Source organism: Callorhinchus milii, unplaced genomic scaffold (genome assembly GCF_018977255.1).
Source record: "Callorhinchus milii isolate IMCB2004 unplaced genomic scaffold, IMCB_Cmil_1.0 Scaffold14, whole genome shotgun sequence".
NCBI classification, from domain to species: Eukaryota; Metazoa; Chordata; class Chondrichthyes; order Chimaeriformes; family Callorhinchidae; genus Callorhinchus; species Callorhinchus milii.
In genome coordinates, this window is record NW_024704755.1 from 5,427,675 (window position 1) to 5,443,505 (window position 15,831).

The 15,831-nt window shown below is 38.4% G+C and overlaps 2 protein-coding genes and 1 pseudogene across 4 annotated transcripts in view; 2 read left to right on the plus strand and 1 right to left on the minus strand.

The window, feature by feature from the left end:
* Positions 1-5,349, plus strand: part of piezo1 (piezo-type mechanosensitive ion channel component 1) — an 83,524-nt gene extending 78,175 nt beyond the window's left edge. For both annotated transcript variants that reach the window (XM_007889318.2, XM_007889319.2), the window contains 6 exons: positions 171-263; positions 461-630; positions 943-1,065; positions 1,628-1,707; positions 1,925-2,123; positions 2,302-5,349. In XM_007889318.2, coding sequence (XP_007887509.2) covers positions 171-263; positions 461-630; positions 943-1,065; positions 1,628-1,707; positions 1,925-2,123; positions 2,302-2,548 — 912 coding nt within the window. In that variant the 3' untranslated portion in view covers positions 2,549-5,349. The remainder of the gene's footprint in view (positions 1-170; positions 264-460; positions 631-942; positions 1,066-1,627; positions 1,708-1,924; positions 2,124-2,301) is intronic.
* Positions 5,350-5,634: 285 nt separating this feature from the next.
* On the minus strand, positions 5,635-15,176 carry LOC121850165 (annotated as a pseudogene). Its single transcript, XR_006085482.1, has 16 exons — positions 14,796-15,176; positions 13,701-13,775; positions 13,009-13,087; positions 12,371-12,430; positions 11,255-11,315; positions 10,633-10,810; positions 10,348-10,529; positions 10,202-10,307; positions 9,296-9,427; positions 8,575-8,709; positions 7,863-7,956; positions 7,395-7,495; positions 6,878-7,049; positions 6,678-6,741; positions 6,423-6,481; positions 5,635-6,094 (listed from the first exon to the last, which is right to left on the minus strand). The product of XR_006085482.1 is annotated as a cytoplasmic tRNA 2-thiolation protein 2-like (transcript).
* Positions 15,177-15,478: 302 nt separating this feature from the next.
* The window catches only part of LOC103175994 (E3 ubiquitin-protein ligase RNF166), a 30,276-nt gene continuing 29,923 nt past the window's right edge, over positions 15,479-15,831 (plus strand). The window contains exon 1 of the mRNA XM_042340197.1: positions 15,479-15,659. Coding sequence (XP_042196131.1) covers positions 15,505-15,659 — 155 coding nt within the window. The 5' untranslated portion in view covers positions 15,479-15,504. The remainder of the gene's footprint in view (positions 15,660-15,831) is intronic.

Here is a 15,831-nt window from a genome sequence, read left to right on the forward strand (position 1 = left end):
TGGGTGCTTCCCAACAATGTATACTTTCCCAGTGTACAGTATACAAAACTGGGATATGCAACATCTTTTCGATATCCATGCTTGCTGTCTCTCTCTCTTCTAATTGAGAGAAACTTATGCATAATAATCAGCCACTGTAATTAATCCTAAATCTAACTTTATATTTACAGCCTCTATTTACAATGAGTGCGCAACAACAGTCTCTAAAACCATTCACCCAAAAGGATTATGAAGATCTCTGTTCAACATTTGAACGAAAACCAGTGAGTTTTTTTTTAAGTAAGATCATTGCATCCAAATGCGTTCTATTTTTGTTCAAGGGGCAATTCGTACTTTGCATGAGGGCAAAGCTAGTGCATTCAATAGAGATCACCACCTCGGGAAGTTATTTTGCTGCTGTATGATCTATAACCGATTTCCCAGTTCTCTTATTAAAATTGTTTCCTTCCAATTTCTACAGGCTGCTATGCAGTTTATCACACTGTACAGTTATGAAGATATCATTACTGCACACGTAGAGGGGAACTCAGGGTCTCTCTGGAATATCAGCCCACCCAGTCGTAAGGCAATGATTGATGAACTGGAGAGCAATTCAGTGATGACTCTTCGCTACATGTGGAATTTCCAGAGGTAAGAACATCATTTTGCATCAACTAGATCCCAGGCATAGACATGATGGGCCAAATGGCCTCCTTCCGTACTGTGTAATGTTATGATTGCATGATTTTCAAAGTGTATGAAAAACCTTTATATCAAGGATATATTTTCTTCATACTTATGTAATTCCAGTTGAGGACACGGTATGAGACAGTCTTCTATTGATTTCAGAATAGAAGACAACAATAATGATTAATATATGAACATACAGTTTCCTACAACTTTTCTAATGCATTTTTATGGGTTAATAAAAAGTATTATCTTCTGGTCATTTTTTGTTTGCAGAGACCTGACTCTGGGTGGAACAGTGGAGCACTCATCAGATAAGCACATCATTAACCTGAGCCCCGAAGACCCTGTCCGGGAACAGCTAGCCAATCTTCTTCAAGGGAATCGCAAAGAGCCTGTGTAAGCTTTCAATTTTACTTCTGTTTTTTTTCTCTAAATGTATGATGTAGTACGGTGGCGTGATTAATATAGACCGCTGTCCGCAATTGGCTGCCGCGTTTCACCCACAAATTATGCAGTCAGTTCACTTTAAATTATATTCTGTGAAGCGCTTTGAGACGTCTCAACAAAATATGGCGCTATATCAAATGCAAGGATTATTATTATTATGTCTCAGTAATTTTTTTGCTTTGTATTAAAACGCTGAGACGAGGTAAAAAATAGTTGAGCATGTCAGTAACTAAATTATTTAAGATGCATAAAGATTTGACCTAGTTAATTCATGGTTCATCATGACTCCGTTTCAATGTGTGCCTAAATGTCATATGTCTCATTTGAGAGAGAGAGAGAGAGTGAAACTGGTTAAAAAAGGTGCACATTCAAACACTTCACTTTCAAGGTCATTAATAAACACTAAAGTTGAGCATAATTGTTTCGTGGATATATTTCTACACTACAAGTTGATGTGAAGCAGAAATCTGTATATGAATCGATTTGATATTTCCAATATGACTAATTTCAGAGTAATATCACATATGATCCCAAAATACACTCGAGCTCCACATGGGCCAGAAGCGAAACCTGTTCACCAGATTAATGAAGGTAAAACCACCTTTTTATTTGTTTGAAAAGGAACATTAGCGTATTTTGAAACTGGTAAATAAAATTCCAAATTAATTATGTTTCTACCTATTACATTCAGCTATGACTAAGCATTGAATTTTTTCACTACCGGGAATGTATTCTGGACAGTAACTTATTTCATGAAAGCCGTTTCTATTTCATCGACCGCCACAATGAAATGGTTTCTCATTGACAGAAAATGCCTACCTAAATGTGACGATGGAGCTGCATAGGTACATCCAATTGGATGCGAATAAAACGGACTCAATCTTGGAATGGTGGGTGATTAAGACCAAATCGAAAGAATGCAAACAACATGCGTGCAACGAACTGCAGATGGTAATTTTTAGTGACAAGGTCAGCCCACCAAGTCTCGGTCTCCTTGCTGGATATGGGTATGTTTACTCTGTTTAATTCAAAAGTAACATTTTGCTAAGATTTTCTTCAGCTTGGGAGTGCGATAGTTTAAACTGAATATAACTAAACTGATTCAGACGATGTAAATTGTTGATCGTAGAATTAATCACCGAGAGTACTGGAAGACTAATATTTTGACTCCAATTTTTTTTCCAGAATAATGGGCCTATATGTCTCAATTGTGCTGGTGGTTGGAAAGTTTGTCCGTGAATTCTTCAGCGATATCTCGCATTCTATCATGTTTGAGGAATTGCCTTGCGTGGATCGGGTGCTGAAACTGTGCCATGATATCTTCCTGGTGCGGGAGAATGGAGAGTTTGAGCTGGAAGAAGAGCTCTTTGCCAAACTCATCTTCTTGTACCGCTCACCTGAAACAATGATCAAATGGACAAGAGAGGACTAACAGCGGTGTGACTCTTTTCTTAATCAGTCATTCTGGTCCCTCTTTGCCTCTGCGTATGTCTCTCTCTTACTCTCTCGGCTGAGCCGAGTTGAACATGCACATTGGGCCCTGGTGGAAGAGTTACCTCAGATTCTGAAATTATGAAACCTGATTCACGTCCTTCCAATTCTTGCTGCGGGAGCAATTTTTTTTTTTTTTTTTACGTATCATGGGTCTTGTATTGTGGACTTGATGCATTAGAAAACAAACACTATTGTAAGAGGTTCACTTTGAGACATGAAACAACAGGTGTCCTCTATCTGAAAGCTACACGTTGAACAAAAACTGAGACTTGTTTGGGCTATACTTTGTTTCTCCTACGTATCTGCACGAGGAACAACTTTAACATTTTTTTCTGTTATTCTAACTGGTTATTCCAATTTGGGTTAAAGCTGCAGCCCTAGCTATTTATTAACCCATCACTACAAGGAACATAGTCCACATTTATCAAGCTTGGGGAAATGTTGAGGTTTAATAACCTTGTTCTACTTTCTGTTCAACAAAAATGCCAAGCTGTTTTATAATTCTACAAAGAAAATGAAAACCTGAAACATTATTGATAACACTATATTTTTATACTATTTGGGGGAAATTAATGCTTTACAGATCACGTATTCACAATTTATTTTGATTACTTGCAACAAGGTGAAGGAGATGTTATGTCGCTCCAGCTCTGGTGAAAATTCTTCACATTGAGGAGTCTACAAGGATCGTGGGACAGTCGGTGCCCATTTGCTGCACTTGAGAGAATAGGAAACTGGATTGAATGTTGCAATAGTCAGCAGTGTGAAAACCTGACTTCACAACAGTGTCAAATAACTGCTTTCCTATGTTTCGCTTTTGTACATTTTTCAGAACTTTGAATTTAGAAATCAATATACTTTTCTAAGTGAATCCGATTTTCACTGTTACCTAATTGTCGTAAATGAAAAATGACGTTTATATTAACATGGAGCTCTTGTGCAACAGATTAATTGCATCTCGCATAAAGGTCACGTCACAGTTGTTGCAATTGCAGGATATCCAGGGACACTAATGGTAATAGTAAAAACTAAATGTTTGTATCAGCTAATGCACACTTTTAAGATTGATGCTGTGATTCTAATTTGGGAACTTCAGACAGAAAGGATACGGTCATTGTTTTCCTTAGTTATAATCATAAAAACCTAAAAGATGTATTGCCCTGTAACTCAGTGCAGGAAGAAGGCTGCTAGACAATGTAAGTGTTGCTTTAGAAAAATCACTTGGCACGTTTTAGTTCACAAACCGTGTACTGCAACGTTACTGTCCAGGAGTAACAAATTATATTTAAGACAATTTTCCAAGCCTTTCCACAACGATTTCTAGATATCTAAAATATATATTTAGAATAACACTACAGTATAGTTACTTTGGTTACAAAGGAAAAAAAACTTTGAGAACACAAACAGTAAATACTTATTTTCATAGTTTATTAAATATAGAACTTTTGGTCAGAACTTTCATGTTAGTAGAGGTTTGGAATTCTGCAATCAGGAGTCTTAATCATTTATCTCTGTGCCAAAAAAAAATGTTTTCAGTCAGGAGAGAGCTTTAAAGCTTCGATTTTTTAAAAAACAAATGTAATTTTATAAGACTCTAGTTGAGTTAAAAACCAAAGCTACAAAGAGAAACTTGAACCAACATGACAATTCTGGGTAAAATCCAGAAAAAAGCAATATGAAGATGTGAGCAAATGCAATCCAAATTAGTGAGTAGGGATCAACAATCAATTTTGAGATTGTAAGTGGATTTGAACACACGGTGGGATTTTTGTATTCTGCATTCATTTAGAAATAGTAAAGCATAATCAGTTCCATTTTACAATAGCTATATTCAGAATGATGTGCCATTGTAACAAAAATTGTCTGGAAGTCCCATTTTCGGAAAGTATGTGCATATTCCTATGTGCAGTTTCTGTAAATTGTGGGGATTAAACTTAGATATGGAACCATTGCATAGATAGTGAGCACATTTTACCAGGAATGGAAAGCTTTGTTTCTCTGAATTTTTATAGAAACCTCAAGATGATTTACTGATGTGTTAAATGCTAAGAACAGATGATGAGTGGATTTCAAGCTAATTTAGAGACATGAACAAGCCCTGTTGCAAAATAGTGTTGATTTAATAGTCTATGCCAATATTACTTCATTTGTCTAAAAGTATGCTTATTACCAATAGATTTTCATTTTGGATAAGAACTACAAGTAATGATAAGTATTGGATATAATTTGGAGATTGTTACTGTAATAGGACCATAAACCCAAAGCAATGTGCCTTTTTCTAGTAGAGGTTTCTAATGTCTGTGGGTATGAAGAAAAGCAGTAATTATTTTCATTCACTGGTGACCGATGAGAACAGCTGTTTCAGTTTTTGTATGTGTGTTTCAAGTTCTGCCAAAATCTTACTATACCCATCAGATTTCCTCCAAACCTGTCTCTGAAGCATACCAAATGTTTTGAAATAGTGTAGAGCAATTTTAGGAAATTATACAAACAGGGCGAACAAAGAACCTCTCTGTGAATGTGGTGCTATTATTCTGTCTGAACCTACTGCTTCAAACAAATTCTTTTGATCGGGTTAAAAACAAACTGAGCTCTATTATGTGCTGTTGTAACACATCTGAAGTGTTCAGAGCCCGATTACCTTCCATTTTATTCCAATAAGTTTGATCTGGTTGAACTGTTGAGTCTATTGGTAATATTACTGCAATTTTCCATTCACAATTAAATACATTTTTGGTACCTACATGTTTGTCTCTTCTGTCCTAAAATACGGATTTTGACAATAATAATCCTTGCATTTGATATAGTGCCTTACCACATCTTCGAGAGCCCCCCCGCGTTTCACAGAATATATTGTGAACTGAATTGACTGTATATTTTGATATTGTTTTTTGTTGTCCTAATCAAGCTGCTGTAACTAGAAATCAGAAAAATGGATTGTGGCGAACTTGAAAAGGGATGTGATACTGAAGGTTCTCAACAGTCCAGAGCTTGACACACAGACAGGTAGGTCAAAACCAAAGGTGGGAGAGAGTACATTTCAAATTTATTTAATATTTCAACAACGTTAGTATTTACAGACTTAACATTTAAAGTTAAATCCAACCTGCAGGAGCAGCGCAAAATAAATGAGAATACAAAACTACATATTAAGTAGCCTTAAAGGGAGAGATCCATCTTGGTGCCATTGATTATAATTCAGCCCATTTGACATTGACTTTCTTGCTGGGAAGTCATAGCAAATGTGTAGCAATCTAACAGCAATAATTCAAGCTGCATGATAATTTTTTATATATTGCTTGGCTTTGTTTTATGTGAAATCCACGATGAATACTTTACTGGTTATTCCCAAATTAAATATACTTTTGTCTAATCTTGAAAAATTGCGAGGTTGCTCCTTGTTCTTTGCAATGTTCAGTAGTTTTCATCGCTTTCGTCCTCAGGAGGCAATAGGAACTCCTGGATCTGTTCTCTCACCTGGGCTCTGAAATGTTCAAAAAGAGAATTAAATGCTGGAGTCCCACTAAAGTGGTTCTAATATTGCAGATTTACTATATAAGTGTCTCCATTTCAACATTTAATTTTGATTGTAAGGATTTCATGAACAGAAGGGGTAAAACACTCGAAGGTATCAGTTGCAGAAAGATTCCAGCACAGGAAAACAACTTTGCAAGATAAGTGGATATCTTCATTCACATACACAAGCTTACAAGTTTATTTTAAGGTTAGAATAGCGTGGAGATTTAACGCTAATTCGAGACTAGCTTCAAAATAATTAAATCCATCCTTCAGTATACTGTAATCAATCTCACCTGCGTTTTCTACGTTCTGCTTCAGACAAAACGTACTGTGGTAAAAGGGACAGTGACACCTGCAAAAATAATAAGTTAGATTCAACTACTGGATTGTTTTGAATGAGTATCTAAACCATCCAAATGATCAGATTTTCATACGACCGATACAAACTTAATATTTTTAGTTTAATTTGTCCAATCTAAGCAGAAACTTTAAAATTGTACATTTAAACAATGTGGGAAAGCAGCACTTACTTTTATGATCACACTTACCATATCTTTCACAGTCAGTCTACAGCTATAGCACAGTAGCGTGAGGAAATCAGTGGTTGTGTTGCTGCAAAGATGACAAAAAAAACAGGCACTGGTAAGTAACTTGAAAGTTTCAACATTAAAAGCGTAGATTGACCAAAGGTCATTCAGATCTTTCATAAAGGTCTAAAGAGCAAGAATCTAGAGGTGCACGTGCTTACCTTACTGGTGGATGACAAGCTCCTGAGTTTGTACTGCAGCACTTTCCTTTCTCTTCAGCTTGATTATCACAGCAGGATTGCTCAGAGACCTTGTTGACAGGCATTTGGTCAGGGGATTGCTTACATGACAGTTTCTCTGATATTAGTGTTGCCTGGAATGCTGAGGCTTCCTCTTCATGGAAATGAAAAATGTCAATGTTTACAAATCTGAATTGCTTAATTTATTTTCCTTCAATGGTCATTTCTAAGATCATGCTAACAAATCCTGCAATTTATTGAGGGTCTACATCTTTTAAGCACAAATTAAATTTTCCTCCCCCAATAGAAAACGAGATGAGTATACAAAAGTCTTGTCACACTTCCCCTGCACTTATAACTTTAGAAGAGAAAGTTTGAGGAAGCCATACCATAGGACAACATAAAACAATAAAAAACACATTCAGCACGACAACACTCTTAGAACGACATTGTTAAGGAAAGCTGCAGTATTTATTAGTTTCTAAATTTTCCAACATACCTACTTTAGTGTCCATAATACAGAGACAAAGCAAACACTTATCAGTCTGTTCAACCCCACTGTTTATGTCCGAACAAGCTGTGTTCAGCTTCTCACTGGTCCTAAATTGAGAAAATTAATTAGAGATTACAATGACAATATTGTTCAGTTTGATACACGATCCACACCCAATCTTATCCATTAAAAATGTGAAGATATGCAGAAGAGTGTTGAGGGAAGAGATTTCTACTTTTGCGTACTGATTCCTGCCTGCCTGGAAAGCTGCTTGTTTAAGCAGTGATGTGTAGCCCGGAAAAGCAAAGGTGAAATAAGGGTAACATACACTGTACAGGAGAAAATAATTTTTAAAAAGTGGTTCAAAACATTGGAGTGTAGTTGTATCTTTAAACCCTCTTCACATCCCATAGTTCAAATGTTTTAGAACATTTTGCTATTCCTTATTGCAAACAGAAGTGGAACAATTCATACCTGTACACAGTGCTTACAGTAGATGGAAAATCAGTCTGTAATTTATTGACAAAACTCTCTGTCAATCGATGGATACTAGCTTTATCACTGGCCTGTGAAAGAAAAAAGTAGCTTATGTCATACAGAATAAATAACCTGTGCAAAATATTTGTTCCTTATTGAATTTTCAGGCTGCAATTTGAACAATGCAAAATCATATGCGAGTTAAAAAGCTGGGCATAATGGATCACCTATCCAATCACTAGCTCTCCACTCACCAGACAATATCTGGCATAAACTCACCAATATCTGGCATAAACAGATTAACAGCTTGGAGGTATGGAAGACATTTTGTTGAGTCTCTCAGGATCTTTGGAAGCAAAACTGCAAAATCTTGCAGGTGGAAACTCACAAGTATAAACAATAGCACAGACTTGTTGAGCCAAATGGTCTATTTCTGTGTTGTAATAGTCAATGTAATTCTATGATTGGTGTATGAAATATTGAAGTTGTTGAAACAGAACATCAATTTAAATATGTTGCAACTTCTCCTTTGAAATAGTACAGTGACAGAATACAGAATGATGTTAAAATTAACTCCCCTCTACAAATATTGAACTTTATCTACCCGAGTTGCTATTTTGTACACTGGCATTTCGGCACGCCAGACTTAGCAAAAATATCTGCCTAGAGAAGGCATTTGAATCAATTAGTGCAGTAGGTTTCTTACCTTTGTGGTCCAATGCTGGAGTGAAAACAGTAGGAACCTCAAAGAGTTTGTTGTAGAAAGCAATTTTTTTAGATGAGTATTCCCTCATCGGTCGTAAAATCATGATGTCTCCATAACGATTATCTGAAAAATCCCTGTGTTCAGAAAGAAACAATATTTATAAAGCAACTTCCCTGAGCAGTTCCTTGTGAAACACTTTGAGACTTTATAGGTGCTACATGAAATGCAACAACAGCTTTAATTTATATAACACTTTATTCTCATTGCGGAACGTCAAATGCAGGATTATTGTAGAATTATGAACTCCACATTTAACAGCTGCTACAAAAACTCACAGATGTCAGAAAGTAACGAGGAATCCATACCTCTGTTTTTTCCGTATTAGATTATTTTTGAATATCCACTTTAATTCCTATACAAATTTACCATCTAAATAGTGCAGTCACATTGTGCAGAATATCCTGCATAACACCACACATACAAGGTCTGGGTCAAAGTTTTCTACAACAATTTGGCCTCACTTCCACAATGGTATAATGAAAGACAATGTTTCAAAATGAAAATAGTTGGGACCAAATTTCCAATTCAGATATTTTAACTGGTGGTAACTACAGACGCCCGAGAACTTATCCCAAAGAAGTTGTACTTTTCTGCAGCAGAACAAGATATCAGAAGCTTCATTCAAATCTTCCACACAGCTAATCTACATTAATGCTTACTGTATCAACAGCCAATGAGGCTCCACGTCCCAGAAGAAATATTAGTCAGAGTTTTTACTGCCAATCGCGTACAGCTGTCTCCCATCATTATCTTACTGTATTCTTTGTTCCTTGCTGTATGCAGGATCAGATGATGTCTATCAAAAAAAAATTCCCATGTAAGATATACAAATTAGTATCAATGAATTCATAGATCAGAACTCAAGTTTCATTATTCTAATTAACTTATCTAGTAAAAACCTTGTTGGGATAAAAAATTTAAATCTTGAAATCAAACTTTTGTTCCATTGACAGGATTTGGCAATTATTCCCTGGATAAACAGCAGCCCAACCAGTCCTGTACATCTGGTGAAACAGCATACAACTTAACTAGCAATGTGGCTGCTGAAGGATGAAATCAGCAACATTTGACGTCACTTAGTGGCTATATTACAATGGTTTGACTGTTCTTCACAGACTTGACATCAGTACTTGCAGCTGCTTGCTTGGAGGGGGCAAGCTCAAGCAAGCAAGCTTTCAATTTAATGTGTCAACCCAGAGCAGCTCCATTTTGCACCTTAAGCATGGAACCAACACGCACACTTTGTATATAATGGAGCTGTTAATTCAAAGCATTAACTACAACTGGAAATTATGAGTAGTAACAAATACAAACTACATTTGTACCCAATCTGTATGGCCAATAAAATAGGTTAAATAGATAGTAATAGCAATATTGAACAAGTCTTGAAGGGATTAAAAGTTTTATCAGGCAGAGAGCACTGAGCAGAGGCAAAGTACCCAGCTCGTGACAAAAGAAAGAAAAAATGTGTTTTTAATTTTAGGTACTATACTCTCAATATATCAAGGGGATCACTATAGCAGGGGAGCACAATGTGTTGTGAAGGAACATCAGAGATCTTGCAATTTACCGTAATGTCTGCAGCAACTCCTCTTTGGCCGTCAATGTCTTTACTGAACTAAACAGTTCCTTTACAGCCTCGGTTTGCTCCAAGGTAAATGGCCACTTTCCACTGGGGAAGTTTCTGATAAAATTGTTGCAGAATTCTCTTCCTCACAGCAGTAGAGGTACTGAGCTGGTCAAATTTTGCTTCAATCTGTTCTGAATGCGTGACATTCCTTTCATCCTCAACTGTAAGTCTTTGTTCAACATCAATCAGGGCCTCTCGCTGTTTTTGTAGGAAATCATCCACTGCCTCTTTATAATTCTGGCCATGGCTTGTTGGACTGGAGGACACACTGCAGTATGGAATTAGGCAATTTGAACACCTTAAAAAAAGAAAACTGGTCAGCATTTTTTAAAAATATATCAATTTCACTTATATTTGCAAAATCTTGCTACTCATTACCAACACTTAATCATGTAAGTTTCACTGCAGAAACAAATTTAAAATTTGATTCATTTAATAGTTATTCTAAATAGACTATGTGATAGGGAAATCCTGAAGCTTGGAATATGGCTTCCAGCTGCATTAATGTTTCCTGTCTTTCTTCTGCGCTTCGACCACACACAGCTCCCTCTACATATGTGAAAATAGGAACAAATTCACCATTTGCATCTAATAGTCTCAGAACGACTTCACACACATACACACAATTTATCAAACCAAACTAAACAGCAGAAACCAGGTAATATTTGAATGCCAACTTTTGTATTTAAATTCAAAATTCCCCCCATCTTACTTTAATCGCTCAAACAATCTGATTTGGTTGATATAATAATCTTAAAGGTTCTTTATGCCTTCAATACTAAAGCCACTTTCCATTCTACAAATAGCAGCCTCACATTGTTACCATCAGATTCCCTATTTCCGACAAATTTAGATATACAATAATGACTTAATCATGATTTTTTAAAAATGTTGCCTCGACCATCACATGATCACCCACACAAATTGCATGCTGATTACAACCACAATACTTAAACAGTTACATAAAACCCTACGAGCTGCGCAGTACTTTACCATCTATATGGACAATCCCAGGAGAAAAACGCAATTTCTTTGAAGCTTCTCTACTCAAACCCTGAAAAAGAGATTTTTAATGTGCTGTAAACTTGTTTAATGGCACTCAATTTGTGCAAAAGTGTTTCCATATTAATATAAATTAGCTAAACTTACAATTTCATTCTTTTATCCCATTGTTAGGACTTAAATTTACAATAAATGTTATAGAACATTAACAGTGAATTGCTAACATTGATTTAACAATATTGCTGTTTAACAAGCATTTGATGTAATAAGGCTCCACTTTATCTAATTCACTTCACCAAAGCCTTATTGCTTTTTGTACGAAGGTCTATTAGCATCAAAGAAGGACTCCAATAGTACGAGCTGTGAAAAACAAGTCATTTTGAGGGGAATACTGTGAAACATTTTAAATTTCATGGCATCAAACTGTGCTAGCTGAACAGTTTTAACCAACCACCAATTTAGCAAAACTTTTATTCCCACAAAATACTTCTACAATATCCATCTATATATGTGTCCATGTGATAATGTAACTCGGACATCTGTTAAGAATTCTAGAGTAAATTCATTTTAACTAGCTAGGACGGACAACTGGCAGACATGTTACAATAATTACTTGCATTTGTACAGTACTTAGAACGTCAACATTTTAAAAGTGCTTCACAGTAATTACTGTCAACTGTAGACTGTTTTTGTTTGCAAACACAGCAACTACTTTGCACACAGGAGAGTCCCTCAGACTCAGAGGTGAAATACCATTTATCCGGAGGAATAGCACCCAGGGCACCTGGAGAAACTTCCTTCCATTTTGAATAGTGCCAAGGGACCTTTAATATCCATCTCAACAAGCAGACAATCTGGATTTGATTTAACGTTTCATCTGAAGGGCAGAACCTTCTGCAATGCAGCACTCCTCAGGCACTGCAATGTCAGTCTAGATCTTTAGAGACAGAGTAGATTATTCAGGATTCAGTCTAAAAACAAGCACCTCCAAGTGGAAAAGCAATGATGAAGGAGGGGCCTAAACTGCATCTGTTGTCTTTTCAGATGGGATGGTGAGAAAGTGGCAACTATAAAGGCAAAAAAAATTCACTAAATACAAAACCATACCTCTTGAACCTGACACAACATTGAACTCTATGTGGAGCCACCTGATAATGCCAATAAGACCTGTTCAGAAAAATAATAGAGCAATTTAACAGATGGAAAATACAAGTACATTCCCAGTCATTGCTGTACAGTGCAGCTTTGTTAAATGTCAGCTCATAGTCCAAGTAAAATGTAGCATACATTCAGAGAATTAAGTGAAATATTTGGCACCAGACTATTTTTCCACTGGAAAAATAATATAAGTACAATTTTCTTACTCTAAAATGAGCTAATAACTGGCTTTGACATCATGAATAACAAAGTGACACATCTCTAGCAAGTAAGATCAATGACTGTATTCCATCCATCTTTCATTGCTTTATCTCTGTATCTTCAATATTTATAGCTTTTTTCTGTGACAATAGTCAAGTAGCATTTTATTCCCCTTTAATATTTCTCAAGTAATTAATCCTGATGATTAAAAAGTTTTTTTTAAAAATATACAAGAATAGAACATTTGCATTTTTGACTTTTCAAGGACTGGAATAAAGCATCAAACACAAGCTTCCTTTTGCAAAGTACTGTAGTTAGTTTACCCGCTAACAACTAAATAACTGATAGTCAATTTTAGAAATAATACTTTTCCTTGGATTATTCACCTTCTCTCCTGGAAAAATGAGGCGTGTTTTTCCCAACATAGCACGGAATTTGTGTACAAAGTAGTCTCTGAAGCAGGATCTGAGTAACAAGATACACATAAATTAAAAAATGTAAAGTATTCTGGATAATTGTCTTATGTCTGCTATCTTTAGTCCATAATAAGTACGCTGGCCTAAATTAATAGTAATATAAAAAGCACAAAATGGGAATTCTTGGCCAAATCAGGCTCACCAGATCTGTTAAGTATTATATATTACAATCTAATTAATAATACATCAAACCAGCTTTTTTTAATTAAAGTTAGCATTGTTACTATTTTCAAATTGTGTAGTATGTATATATACAGAATCTGTAACAGTCATCAATGTAACACTTCCAGTCACAAGCATATGAATGCTTTACCACACTGGTCAACCACTGAAATGTTACCAGATAATTGAACCCACATACGATCCTTCAGATGCTTATTTAGATACTCATTTTGAAGACTCAAACAATCCACCGGCTTATTAATATTTGTATTGGGACTGTTAGACGTACATTTATATCTGGTATGTAATTGAATAGATTGTATTATTATTACAATATAACTGCACAGATTTGTTTTTCAGATTGGGAATCAATTTGAAAACCAGTGTGCTACGCGAGTGAAGTTTTCAAAAATAAATTTGAAGAAGCACGTAATACTTACTTACAAAACGCATCTCCAACTCGAATGACTACCACAGCGCAGCCCTCTTTACACTTCATACATTTTTGTCCAACACTGCAGAAAACGAAGCAAGTTAGAAATAAAGATGCAGCTTACTTACAGCAGCTTTAGTAACTCAGTTTTGTCTCATTCAGGAGCACGATTCTGTCAAGATTGGAAATGTCAAATCGATCACTGGCAAATAGTACAACACTGGTCTCATTTGGACCTCAATTCGAATTGAATAAACCTTTCTCCCCAAAGCGCTGCGAATTCCTACTTTGTTTGACGAGTCTTGATCCTGGAAGGCACAGCTGTCCATTTATATGTTAATGAATAACTTTCGATTTCAACCAGTTCCGATGGTTTTAACACATCAAAAGACACCATAATTCAGTGTCCCACTGTCCTGTAACACCACCGGTTCCAACTCAAATCGTTGTTGGACAAACGGTAGAGCTCTTGCGCTAAGAACCTGGAGCTGCAGTCACTCACTCCGACGTGTGATCGGATCGACCCCTTAAAAAGCGCAGCAGCTTCACGGCAATTTAAGGCGAAAAAGCCAACGTGGATCCGTTTGCTGAGACCGTCTTCCATCTCGTTTAACAAAATCGAAATGAAAGATCGCCCTCCACTTATCTCGGTATCCCTCTGCTGCGCTTCCCACTAGTCCAGTCTCTTGTTATTCTCCCTCGGTCGTGTTGGATCTCCGTTCTTTACAAAGCAACCCCACGCTGTGTTTATTTATATATATATATATATATAAACACACGCACACAAAAAAAACTGAAGCTCGTTACTTTGGTAGAAAACCACTGCTCGAAAGGTACAGACAGCCCGGGATGAGCTGCCGTTTGAGTGGCCAACCCCAGGCCAGAGTGTGAAGGGCCCAAACGTTGCATTCGTTCACGATATGTCTGCTGTTTAACACCTCGACCCTCGGGTGGGAGCCCTCCCTGCGCTGGGAGGGGGGGGGGGGGGGGGGGGGAGGAGGTGGGGGCAGAGGCCGCAGAAAAGGCCGAGCGTCTCTCTCTCTCTCTCTCTACGTCTCTTAACAGCAACATCGCGGACAAAGCCGCTCATTCTCCCCCTCACCTCAAGGCCGCCGTCCTCTGCAGCGCCTCGTCCTTGTAGTCTTCCTCCACCTGACACATGGTCCCTCGGACGACAGGGACGGGACGGGCCTCCTGCTTCCCCCCCTCTCACGACACCAACCTTGTCAGTCTGGCTCGCGGTTGAAACCCCGCCAGCGGCTTCCACGCGCGTGGGCGGCGGTTGGTTGGTTGGTTGGTTGGTCGGACGGACGGACGGACTGACTGACTGGCGGGTGAGCGGGAACCGGCGCGCGGCGGCCGCCCACTCCCAACCCCCTGCCGTTCAGTTCGGTTCAGTTCACACGCACTCAGAACCGACCGCGCGCGGCGGCGGCGACGACGACGAGCGGGGGAGCAACTTCCTGCGGATTCTTGTCGCCCCCCCCCCCCCCTCCTCTCGTAATAACTTTCTTATTAATTCTTCTTTTTATTATACATATATATATCTATTAACATACATGTACAGCAGCACCCACCCACCCCCCCTCCCCCTTTTTTTTCTTTAACCGTGAGAATAACGTCGCGTTTTTTTTGGGGGGGGGGGGGGGAGGTGGTCGGGGAAGGGCAAATGGCGCCTTTCCGTGGCAACGTTCCCGGCCGGTGAGGTCAGGCTGTTCGGGGTGGTGGCGGCGCGGGATGATGACGCGTCGCCTCGGCGAGACTCGGCGCGCGGTTTGATGACGGGTGTTTAGGTTTGTGGAGGGTCAGCGATGGCGATGTTTCGGAGTTTAGTCTCCGGGAACCCGACGAAACAGGCGGCGGCGGCGACAGCGGCGGCGGGAGAGAACTTGGCCGATTCGTTCAGCTGCCCGATCTGCCTGGAGGTGTACCACAAGCCGGTGTCCATAGCCAGCTGCGGACACGCGTGAGTTTGCACGTAGAAAGCTCGGGAAGAACTGGAGTGAGTGAGTGAGCGAGTGAGTGAGTGAGTGAGAGGGTCCGGGATTAGTGCAGACAATGGCTGTGCGCGGCCTGAGGTGGGAGGGAGATGTGTGGGGGGTATGTGAGGAGGTGGAGGGGGTGGGTGGGATGGAGGG